At 40.7% G+C, this 12,897-nt stretch overlaps 1 protein-coding gene across 2 annotated transcripts in view; it reads right to left on the bottom strand.

Moving 5' to 3' along the window:
• The window catches only part of CNN3 (calponin 3), a 77,265-nt gene that overhangs the window by 44,367 nt on the left and 20,001 nt on the right, over window positions 1-12,897 (bottom strand). For both annotated transcript variants that reach the window (XM_030205701.1, XM_030205702.1), the window contains exon 2: window positions 2,130-2,251. In XM_030205701.1, coding sequence (XP_030061561.1) covers window positions 2,130-2,251 — 122 coding nt within the window. The remainder of the gene's footprint in view (window positions 1-2,129; window positions 2,252-12,897) is intronic.

The raw sequence follows: 12,897 nt of genomic DNA on the forward strand, positions 1-12,897 counted from the left end.
TCACTTAGCTCAACCACTGAACCAATTTATTGTGAGGTTTTTTTTCCAGTTTTTTGAAATATGTTATGGATAGGGGACTCTCTCTATAGTAAATAGATCCCTCCACATTTTTGCTACAGGGTTTTTTTTACTCCATTTTGGAGTTTTTTTTTTTTTTTTTTTTTAATCTGTGGTTGGTTTCGGAGGCTTCTATGAAACCCATGATGATGAGTCCATTAAAGGGCAGACCATCTTTGTAGGCACCCTGAACTCGTGAGGTTTCACTTGTTTAAAATTAATTTTGTAGTTACACGCTACCCATCACACTATAATGAGAGCATACATGATGTGTAGTTTCTATAATTTCGCTGCTCTCTAGCTCCAGATTTAATATTTTGAGTATTCTTATGTTCACACAGAATGAGTAGTGTAGCCAGCAGGGCTCTTCCAAAAAAAAAAACAAAAACAAAAAAAAAACAGAAAAACTTCTTGGGAGGACCCGACACAGCACTATGTTTTGTCTAAATGCCTGTTTCAGGGGTCTTCCGGTGCGCCCCACATAGCAACTTTTGTTTGCTGCACTTATACACTTTTGGACTTGTTACTCTACATTCAACTTTGCGTCTTTTTCAAGATATAGTATGCTCACCTTTTACGGCATTTTCTCTCTTTTCTTCTGATGGCAGAAAGCGGCTTTTGTTTAGTGTATTGTGTGGTTCCCTCCTGTTTGCTGTCATTATGAGCGCGTTCATAGTGCTATTTCACTAGCATTTGATGCTGCTCCTTTCACAGTCTTTCATTGATGTTTTACTTTGCTGTAGTAATCACAGCATTGTATATACCGCGATCTACAAATTGGTCCTTCTTTATACTGGCATTTACTTTCAGACAAAATCTGATAACTTTGTTAGCTCTTTGCAGTATGAAGTCTCCGTTTCACTATAGCCTTTTGCTTCCCACATATTACTCTGACACCCTTGTTCCACGCTTATACCGTCCTGTGCCAAAGCAATTCTTCACCTTCTGCATCTTATTTTGCCTCAGAACTCTCACCCTTTTCCTCATAGCATTCTTTATAACCTGAGATACAGATATGCATTTTCTCTCTTTCATGTGCTTAGTTTTTCCTTCTCTCCCCCTTTTTTATACACGTTTACAGCATATGTTTTATCTACATAAGTTCAAAGACATTGATAAACTGCATAAAGCTACACTCTTTTGTTCCTTGTTTTTTATTTTTAATATTATTTATCTGTAATATTGACTTTGTATGCAAAGATATTTTATCATACATGTAACATGTCACATTTCTAGTATACAAGTGTATACATATATTTAAGTATTCAGCACAAACCCCCCCTCTTCTCTACTTATATGCATTTTGTTTTTATTTACCTTATTACGATTTAAACATAACTCAATGTAATTTGTACATTTTATTCTTTTCTATATGGGTATAATTTATACTACTACATATTGTTTGATTTTAGACCCCTGAAGCAGGTACTTAGCCAAAAACACAGTGCCGTGTCAGGTCCTTCCAAGAGAGAAGTTTATTATCCTTCTTTCTTCCTCCTGTTTTTTGGAAGAGACCTATTGGCTACACTATTCATTCTGCGAGTACTTTTATACGTAGTGAGCTACAGTCTTCCGCTTCTGCGGCTCCCCTTCTATTCTTTTGTTCACACATTACCTCCAAACAATACTAAAGATGAGTTGTTACAGTCTCTGGGTAAAATTTATTATGATGGCTAAGTCAATGCTAACAAACATTTAAAAGAGAAGGGGCTGATGGAGAAAACTACCATGAGCCTACCCACAGTTATCGCAGGATATTATTGTTCGAACAAGGCAAAGGGGGATTGATCGTGGGTATTAGCTTGTGCAGAAGTCATAGCCACATGGTGCATCAAAACAGAATGCTTAATTGCCTCTTTAGTATCCATAGCAGAAAGGCTGACATTTTGCAATGAGCTGTGGATTACTGCCACAATTTGCATGCTCACTGTTAACATGCAATGGTATTTTGGGGTCACTAATTTTGCAGCAGAAGCCACCTGCTGAGCCGGCTCTAGCGTAACACTTTCTGCATCAACTCCTAAATTAACATTACACACAATACAACTTTAATGCTATAGTAAATTTCTTACTCGCAGAGGATGATGCCATTCTTTAGACCCTGTTGGAAAATTGGGCCAATGCTCTTGCCTGTAACCTCTTCTATCCAATGACGGAGATCCTCTTCTATCTGTGGGTCATATTTCTGAGCAATCTGTGAACACAAGTGAAATTAGATAAATTTCAGTGAAAGCTTCAAGGAATTTCTACAAAATGTCACAGGCATGAACTAAGTCTGATCTTAACTTCCCTCCTCTCCATCTCACCTATCCTGCTGCTAAGCCCAGGCAAGTGCTTACACATCCTATGCTAATAGTTTTTTGGAGTGGGGACCCTCTGGAGTAACATTCTTGGTCCTTGCAGCTGAGACATAGAAGCTGTCCATGCTTCTGAGTTAAGTAGTACTTTGAGAACTAGTTTTTTTTTTTTTTAAGCCTCTATTGTTATTGAAGATTTAAATATTCAACACAAAAGAGAAACAAAACTATATTGAGATTATAAGAACAGAACAAAACATGAGAACCACAATCAGTGACTGTACTGGTTAAAAAAAATATCACAATGTGTAAGAACATGAAGAGGACCAAATCAAAAAGGTACATAGCTGAGTCAAGTCAGAGATATATATATATTTTTTTTTTTTTTATTTATTTTTTTTTTAAGTAGGCCACTTTAGAGAAAAGTTACTCAAAACGTCAGCTTTTTTTTTTTTTAAGCTATGTACATCTCAAATCTATAAGTAAGGCATCAGATTCTACCATTAAGTACAGTCTACTTAATCTAAAACTGTTTACAGGAGGCTAAAACAGTTTTAAGAGCAAGACAAAAAAAGTGTCCAATCATTTCTCTTCAGTGAAGATTGAAAAGGTGATTTTAAAAAGGTACTTCCAGCCAGGCTAACAAATTTTCATTAAATCTAGAAGCCAGTAGCTGAGCCCTCACTTCTTTCCCCACCCCTCCAACAGCGTCTGCAGTGAATTTTTATTTTTTCTTGGGGGAGAAGGGAGGATGGGAATCCTCTGCCAGATCAGAAGTAGCTCTTTCAGATTGATTTACTAAGGCTCTTTTCCTATGCAAGGTTAAGAAAAACTTTAGTAAATCAGTTCAAGGTGCCTTTACAAGTCACTGCGGAGGCCAGTGGTCTCCCTTCCCAAAGCATGCTTTCAGCAGTGTGACAGCACTGCCTTGACAGGTGAAGCAAAGAGCAACTGCCTCTGTTTCACATACCACCACGGCCTGGATCCTCATCAATCTCTCATATGTTCCCCCCCCCCCTCCCTGCCGTCCCCTAAGTTTCTCTCGTGACACCAGCTTTTGCCTCCAAAATGGCTTTCCCGGCTCTGAACAGTGAGGTAAGGTTGAGTCTTATAAGACCAGCAATTTTTAGACTGAGGATTTAATATGAGATTTTAAAGGATTCCATAAGGATCTGTGTGCTAGGAAATTCATCGATCGAGATACAGATAATCTACATGACCAAAAGGCAAGATTCCAAAATATCTCCATTCGTCATCAGTGAAAGTATACTCAATGTCTTCTGGCCAGATTTTTTGCAAACCAAATATGGAAGGGATTAAGCTTTTGAGAAGCTGTTAAAATTGCAATACAGTAGGCCGTATTTAAGGAATTCTGTGAAGTAAATAGATCAGGTACCTTCTTTAGGTCTCTAATGGGAGGATTACATTTATGTAGTGCAGATCTAAAATTTAAGCCACCTGAAAAACTGAGATTTACGTAAATAAAGAGGGACTGGATCTCTGCAAAGGTTCTCCATGTAGTGGAAGAAGGGTTAAACAGCACCAAAGTCCCAAACACATTGCTCTTGTGGTTCAGAACACTTGCTTTCTACCCAAGTATGCCAGAGTGTTCTAGATAGAAAAGAAAAAAAAAGTGTTGGACCAAGGTATTTCCAGGTTATGATCTAAAGTTTTGATTATGTTGTAGGTAATTTGAATAATAGGATTGTCTCATCCCCTGCTCGAGTCATCTCAATCTAGATAAGGGTATGGGTGCAAGAATAGATGTTTCAAAATGTAGCCATTGTGGGGGTATAATTTAGGTCTGATGTAGAGATCCATTCAATGCCCTGGCGTAAAATAAAGACAAAGTATCAGATCTGGGAAGTTGAAAGCTCCCAACAATCAAGGAGGTATAAATTTAGCTAAAGAGATTCTAAGAGGTTTGTTCTCCCAGAGAAAATCTAAAGTTTTATTAAATGAAGCAGGAAATATGATAGGGAACATTCAAACATATGTAATTTTTTGTACAAATCATTTTCAATGAGTCAAGCCGACTCCACCAAGATAATTGTGACCATGTTAAAATGGTCTCAATTTAACAACAATCTTTTCCATGTTAATCTTGGAGAAAGATAATAGACACATCAAAATACATTCCCAGATATTTAATTGATGAACCCCATTTGGGAAATCAGCAATATAGAATGCTATAGAATGATCATTCAATGGCATCAGTTCTGTCTTGTCCCAATTTATTTAAAAATATTTACAGCCTGCCTATTATCTAGGTGGGTTATAAAATAAACAAGCAATAATAGTTTTAACAAATCACATGCAAACAGAATCAGCATATATATTCCTTCATTTTCATAAAATACATACATACTAAATTAAATCCCAAAATATGCCTGCGCAAATAAAAATGCCTTTAACTTTCTTAAAAATGTCAAGCCTCTGCAACAAATGAAGCCTCAAAGGTAGTTCGTCATTTTTCTACTTCATCAGGTTATAAAGTTAAGAAATTCATAATAAGTTCAGATAGCAAAAACCGAGAGTTGAACAAGCCATTGGCGTATACCGAAAGTTTAAATTCATATCACCAACTGAAACTCCATTATATGTGAGTTCTGATGAATTGCAGTCAAAAAAGGCTCTAGGACCAAATTAAATAGTAAAGGAGGTATCAGACAACCTTGATGTGTTCCTCTGTTTAAAATAAAATAGTCAGAAGAGTCTCTGTTGGCTGCAATTCTGACAGATGTACATCACAGTTGTACCATATGAATTAGGAAACCAAAGAAAGTTACCACAGTAAATATTTCCACTCTACCCGATCAAAGGCCTTATCAGTGTCTACAGAAACTAAAAGGATGGAATGGGCCTTTGACTGGGAATAACAGATTAGATGACAAAGAGGCTCATTTTCAAAGCACTTAGCCTCCCAAAGTTCCATAGAAACCTATGGAACTTAGCCTCCCAAAGTGCTTTGAAAATATGCCTCAAAGTAACCTAGTGTCAGAAAAAAACTCTATTCTTGAGAAAACCAGCTTGATCTCTATGGATAAGAGGGTGTATATTTTTTTTCAAGTCTGCTACACAGTAATTTTGCATAGATTTTATAGTCTATGTTCAAAAGCAAAACAGGGTGATAGTTCTGCACTAATTAAGGGTCTCTTACGTTTGGGTAAAACCTACACTTGCTTCTAAGAATCGCCCCATTCGGTCACGGCTCAACAGGAGGTCATGAAAAATATAAATATAATTTGGACATAAAGAGATTAGAGAAAGTTTTATACAATTCCAATGGAATGCTATCAGGGCTTGAAGCTTTAGAAGCAGTCAAGGATTTGGCCTGTGAAGTCTCTTCTTGTGATGGGTTAATACGTTGCTAGGTGTAGATAAACGTGTTGACAGACAAAAAAAAAAAAGTGGTGACGCATTCCGAGGTATACAGGGTAGTGTAACAGTCTTTAAATGTGTTGAGTATAAGAGATGTAGAAGTATGGATTGCACCATTTTCAAATTTAATGCTGGCAATTCATTGCTTAACATGAAAACCTCTAAGAAGCCAGCAACTTACCAGCTTTGTTACCTTCAGGGTAGTATCAGAGCTCTGACTAAAAGAAATAGTTCTATAATATAACCAGCCACCGGAAGATCTTATGTACGAAACTAACCCTTGGTCATCTCAGCAGTGCAACTCATTGAAATAAATGTTTCAATGAGATTTCACAGCACCCACCTCCTCATAGGAAGAACAAAGTGAAGTGATTTAATATTTTGTAATCACTCAATGTGAATAACTTATTAATAAAGAATAACTTAGCTTATCATCTTCTTTTAACTTCTTATGGAAGTAACTCATCTTCTATAGACGATAATATGCCGGTCAGGGGGTTCATCTGGAATTTAACATTCACAGTCTGATAAACCTGGCATAGTAAAAGAAATAGTTGCCATATTGGACATGCATATTGTATTTAAATTCAAATTCAGGCGTATATAATTTCTTGAGAACTTGTTGATCCTATTTAGAGTATAGCATAGACTCCAGGGCATGTCTTTTTCCAGTTGTTAAACTAAGTTTTTTTATGCTGGGAATATGTAAAGCTAATAACTTCACCTCTCAACCATGCTTTATATTGCAACAAAGGTTGGGATCACAGTTGGGTTCAAAGAAATTAGCTGTCTCAAATGTGAGATATAAAAAAAAACATCTTTTAGTAAAATAGGGTTGAGTGTTCAGGAACAGGAGTTGGGATGCTCCTCTGCACAGTTCAACACATGTGACGGCAACATGGTCAGAAATCAGTATTTTGTACATTTTAGCAGGATTGCAGTATTGGAATCAGGTCCTTGGAGCCAATAAAGTAGGCCAATCTTGAATATGTATGGGGTGTGGCAGAAAGTAGTTACATACCTGTAGCAGGTGTTCGAGGACAGCACAGATATATTCTCACATGTGGGCAATGTCATCATGTCCACAGAGCTTGGTGAAGACACTGCCATAATGCACTATTACTTTAAAACTGAGGCAGTGCCCCCACCACATGCTCGAGCACTCCAAGGGAAGGCGGGAGGGATGTAAGAATATATGCCTGATGAAACTGAAGAACACTTGTGACAGGTAACTGCTTTCTCAGAGGACAAGCAGGCATGATATTCTCACAAATGGGACTCGCTAGCTGCCAGGCTCACAAACATAATAATCTTGAGAACTAAGAAGAAAGTGAGCCTGGTGGAAAAAATGGGCCTGAGGGTGGAGTTGATATTAAACTAGTAAAAGACTTTGCAGGACTGCTTGTCCAAACTGGCTTTCCTGCCTAGAATGCTGCTCCAGACAGACGTGAGCTGTGAAGTTGACCACATTGCTACTTTGCAAATTTCTTCAATGGAGGCAGTGTGGAAACGGGCTACTGAAGCCGCCATGGCTCTTACCATGAAGGGTCAACCCTGCCTGAGCATAGGTGCAGGACAGTGTTTCCCAATGAATATTCATGAAAGATTTGCATATAATGGAAGCAGTATATAAAAATCAAATTCATACATACTCATTGAGGATATCCTAAAAATCTGACTGGCAAGAGGTACTCCAGGACTGAACTTGGGAAACACTGGTATAAGAGATACAGCCAAGTCATCAGAACATAAAAATAGCCATACTGGGTCAGACCAATAGTCCATCTAGCCCAGTATCCTGCTTCCAACAGTGGCCAATCCAGGTCACAAGTACCCGGCAGAAACATCAACCAAAGCCTACATATGTACACATGGGCGGACGCATTCAAGCTGAAACTCAATGCAGAAAAAACCCAATGCCTAATACTCATCTCGCAACACAACACGAACAAATTCACCACCACTGACACACCAAAACTTAATCTTCCAGTTTCAGACACCCTAAAAATTCTTGGAGTTACCATTGATCGACACCTAACACTTGAGAGTCACGCAAATAACACAACCAAGAAGATGTTCCACTCAATGTGGAAATTAAAAAGAGTAAGACCTTTCTTCCCGAGAACCTTCTTCCGCAACCTGGTACAATCAATGGTACTCAGTCATCTAGATTACTGCAATGCACTCTACGCTGGCTGCAGAGCAAATCAAGAAACTTCAAACAGCTCAGAACACTGCAGCTAGACTCATATTCGGTAAAACAAAATACAAAAGCGCTAAACCCCTACGAGGAAAGCTGCACTGGCTCCCACTCAAAGAACGTATCACGTTCAAAATATGCACCCTAGTTCACAAAATTATTCACGGAGACGCACCAGCCTACATGTCAGACCTGATAGATCTACCACCCAGGAATGCTAAAAAAATCATCCCGTACATTCCTTAATCTTCACTTCCCAAATTGTAAAGGTCTGAAATACAAACTAATGAACGCGTCAACCTTTTCCTACCTGAGCACACAATTCTGGAATGCGATGCCGCACAACTTTAGCTAACTTCCGAATTCTACTGAAGACCCATCTCTTTAACAAGGCATACAACAATGATCAACAAATATGAACTCCAGTACACATATCCAGAACTGCCTCTACAATATTTGCTTGCCAAACTATTATGTTTTTCGCTATCATGTTACATCCCTCTGCAATTACTAAATGTATATTTTCTCATATAATTCTTATATATTTCTTAAATATTTCTTACTATGTTTGCTTGTTAAAATACTATCATGTTTTATCATCATCATGTTAGCCAAAATCCTTCTGTTATTACTAAATGTATACTTTCTCATGTATTTCCACTATTCAGGATGTATTGTAAGCCACATTGAGCCTGCAAAGAGGTGGGAAAATGTGAGATACAAATGCAATAAATAAATAAATTCCATGCTACCAATCCCAGGGCAAGCAGTAGCTTCCCCCATGTCCAGCTCAATAATAGACTATGGACATTTACTCTAGGAACTTGTCCAAATCTTTTTTAAACCTAGATGCACGGTTACCACATCCTCCGGCAGAGAGTTGCAGAGATTAAATATTCTTTGAATGAAAAAGTATTTCCTCCTGTTTATTTTAAAAGTATTTCCATGTAATTTCATCGAGTGTTCCCTGGTCTTTGTACTTTTTGAAAGAATGAAAAATCGATTTACTTACCCATTCTACACTGCTCAGGATTTTATAGACCTCAAATTATATCTCCCCTCAGCCATATCTTTTCCAAGCTGAAGAGCCCTAACCTCTTTAGTCTTTCCTCATATGGGAGGAGTTCCATTTCTTTTATAATTTTGGTCGCTCTTTGAACCTTTTCTAATTACACTATATCTTTTTTGAGATATGGGGACCAGAACTGAACACAATATTCAAAGTGAGGTTGCACCACGGGGAAATACAGACACACAATATTCTTGGTCTTATTTTGCATCCCTTTCTTAATAATTCCTAGCAACCTGTTTGCTTTTTTGGCCACCGCCACCACACACTGGGATTTCAGCGTATTGTGTACAATGACACCTAGATCTTTTTCTTGCATGCCAAACCCTAAGGTGGACCCTAGCATAAGTTAAATATGATTCGGATTATTCCTTTCAATGTGTATCACTTTGAATATGTCTACATTAAATTTAGTGATAGGAATCACTAATCTGTTAGGGTCAAATGTTACAAAAAGCTGGGAGGATTTCCTATGAGGTTTTGCACATTTGCAGTATGAGGTATGCAGTGCTGCTTCTCTAGGAGGACAGAGTGTGGATTAAGGAAGAAGACAGGAAGTATAAAGGACTGATTGAGGTGGAACTCAGATAACACTATGGGGGAATTTGGGGTGGGATTGGAGAACAACCCTGTTGTGGTAGAACCTGGTATGAGCTGGGTCTGCCACAAGGTCTTCAAGTTCACGTACTCTTCTAGCAGAAGTAGTACTATTAAGAATACCTTATAAGTGAGGAACTTCAGAGAACAGGAATGAAGAGGTTCAAAAGGAGGTTTCATGAGAGCTGTAAGGACAACATCAAGATCCCGTGCTACCAGAGGTGGCTTCATAGATTCATAAAAGGTTTACTTCATACCAAAATTATCAAGGTATAAATGGAAACTGGCTATTATCAACACTAGAGTGAAAAGCACTAATTGCACTCAAGTGTATTCTGAGTAAGTTTTGAGGCCAGAATCCAAGAGATGGAGGAGGTACTTCCAATAAGGGTAGGAAAAAAAAAAAAAAAAAAAGCACATAGAGTCAAGTGCTCAGAATGTACATCACAGGGAAAAATCTTCTGCACTTGAAACAGTAACATTTCTGTGCAGGTTTCCTAGAGGCTAGGAGTACTCTAGAGACTCCTTCTGGAATGTTTAAGGAATGTATTGTCATCAAAAACCAAGCCATCAGGGCCAGAGAGCGAAGGTCTGAATGGAGACAGGACCCTTCGTTCTGTGTTATCAGGGTTGGAAGAGGATCTAACGATAATGGTTCCCTAGTCAATAACTCTAGAACAGGGAACGAAATTTGGACATGGCCAGTAGGAAGCAATTAGGATCATGGTCCCTTGGTCTGAACTTAGTATGAGAACAGTTTTCCCAATGAGAAGCTGTAGGAGAAAAGCGTATAGAAGATCTGTTCCCCAATGCAGGAGGGAGGCATCTGGGGCTACACGGTTGGGGGCATAGATTCTGAAACAAAAACAGTGAAACGAACAGGTCTCTCACTGAGGTCCCCCACTGCTGGAATATTCGATGAGCCACAAGCATGAGGAAGGACCAACTGTGAGTATGAAGGACTCTGCTCAATTTGTCTGCCACAGCATTCGGTTTGCCAGATAGATAAACCGCTCTTATGGGAAAATTAGGTTCTTACCTTGGTAATTTTCTTTCCTTTAGTCATAGCAGATGACTCCATTACGAATGGGTTGTGTCCAACCACCAGCAGGGGGAGATAGAGAGCACTGAAAAACCATAGTGCCTCATGGCCAGCTAGCTCCATCTGCCTCTTCAGTATTTGAAGCTTCCAAAGCAGTGTTACACTACAAAGTAGCCTAACATGAACTTTCCTCACAGCGGATGAACGCCCCAGAACAGGAGCAATAACACAAAGGAGGGACGAACGCAACCTCCTATAACCGAAAAGAAATCCTGAAGACTGTTTTCCAACTTCTCACAATGAGGGAACATATCTACAGGAAAAACTGAACATAAAACAACATCAATCACACAATGAGTCACTGAGGGAGGGCTCATGGATTCATCTGCTATGACTAAAGGAAAGAAAATTACCAAGGTAAGAACCTAATTTTCCCTTCCTTGTCATCAAGCAGATGAATCCATTACGAACGGAATGTATCAAAGCAATCCCTAGATAGGGTGGGAACAAGCCACACCACGCGAGAGCACTTGTGCTCCAAAATGCGCGTCTCCTGGCAGCCACATCCAGCCTGCAATGTCGGGCAAAAGAGAGCTTAGAAGCCCATGTCGCTGCACAGCATATCTCTTGAAGAGAGAGTGCTCCAGTTTCAGCCCAAAAAGAGGAAATCGCTCTTGTGGAATGTGCTTTGAAGGCTTCAGGCGGAGGCCGGCCAGACAGCAGATAGGCTGAAAAAATAGCTTCCTTGAGCCAACGGGCTATAGTGGCTTTAGATACTGGAGACCCTCTGCACAGACCTGATAACAGGACAAAAAGATGATCAGAGGTCCTAAAAGCATTTGAAATGCGCAGATACTGCAACAGAGCCCTTCGCACATCTAGGAGGTGCAATTGCCCAAAGGCTTCCGGAAACTCCTCTCTGGAAAAGGAAGGCAGGAAAATAGGCTGGTTTAGGTGAAACGCTGAAACCACCTTAGGCAGGAAGGAAGCACTCCGGACTCTGAAAATTGCAGAAAAGGGTCTCGACAGGACAGCGCCTGGAGCTCAGACACCCGTCTCGCCTAAGTAATGGCCACCAAAAAGACCGTCTTTAGGGTCACATCCTTCTCTGAAGCTCACCTTAGTGGCTCGAAGGGTGAACACTGAAGGGCCTTTAAAAATAACCCCAGGTTCCAGGCCGGACACGGAGCCCGCACGGGAGGACGGAGCCGAAGCACCCCTCTAAGAAACCGTGCCACATCCGGATAGGCAGCCAGGGAGAGGCCAGCGACCTTCCCTCGAAAACATGCTAAGGCTGCCACTTGAACACACAGGGAATTATAGGCAAGGCCTTTTTGTAAACCATCCTGCAAAAGTCAAGTATCGGCGAGACAGAAGCCCGCATAGATGTAATCGCTTTAGCAGCACACCAAGCCTCAAATTGGCGCCAAATCCTGGCATAAGCCACGGAAGTGGAACGCTTGCGGGCCTGTAGGAGAGTGGAAATGACTTTACTGGAATAACCCGTGTCTCTCAATTGCGTCCTCTCAATAGCCATGCCATAAGACCAAAGCGGCAGGCATCCTCCATGGTCACCGGTCTCTGTGACAACAGATTCGGTACCAGAGGCAAAGGAAGGGGAACCTCTACCAGCATCCGCCGGAGGTCCGCATACCACGGCCTCCTGGGCCAATCCGGGGCAATGAGAACCACCTCTCCTTGATGTAGCCGAATCCACAGGAGTACTCGCCCTATCAAGGGCCACGGAGGGAAAACATACAGGAGGCCCTGAGGCCAGGGTTGAGCCAAGGCATCCAACCCCACCGAGCGAGGATCTCTCCGTCTACTGTAAAAGCACGGGACATTGGCATTTGCGCTTGAGGCCATAAGATCTGCTACGGGCATCCCCCACTTGGCACAGAACTGAAGAAACACTGTCTGCCAGTTCCCACTCCGCTGGGTCGATTTGATGCCTGCTTAGATAATCGGCTTGCATGTTGCTCCGACCTGCAATGTGAGCTGCTGACAGAAACTGCAGATGTAGCTCAGCCCAGTGGCAAATTTGCACGGCCTGCGTGGCCAGTGCTCTGCACTGAGTGCCGCCTTGTCGATTTACGTAGGCCACTGCTGTCATGTTTTCCGACAGAACTCTGACAGTCAATCCTTCCAGGGTCGAGAAAAAAGCCAGAAGAGCCTGGAAAATCGCTTTCAACTCCAAGCGATTGATGGACCACTCCGACTCCTCGGGTGTCCAGAGACCCTGGGCATGCCTTCC

Source organism: Microcaecilia unicolor, chromosome 6 (genome assembly GCF_901765095.1).
Source record: "Microcaecilia unicolor chromosome 6, aMicUni1.1, whole genome shotgun sequence".
NCBI classification, from domain to species: domain Eukaryota; kingdom Metazoa; phylum Chordata; class Amphibia; order Gymnophiona; family Siphonopidae; genus Microcaecilia; species Microcaecilia unicolor.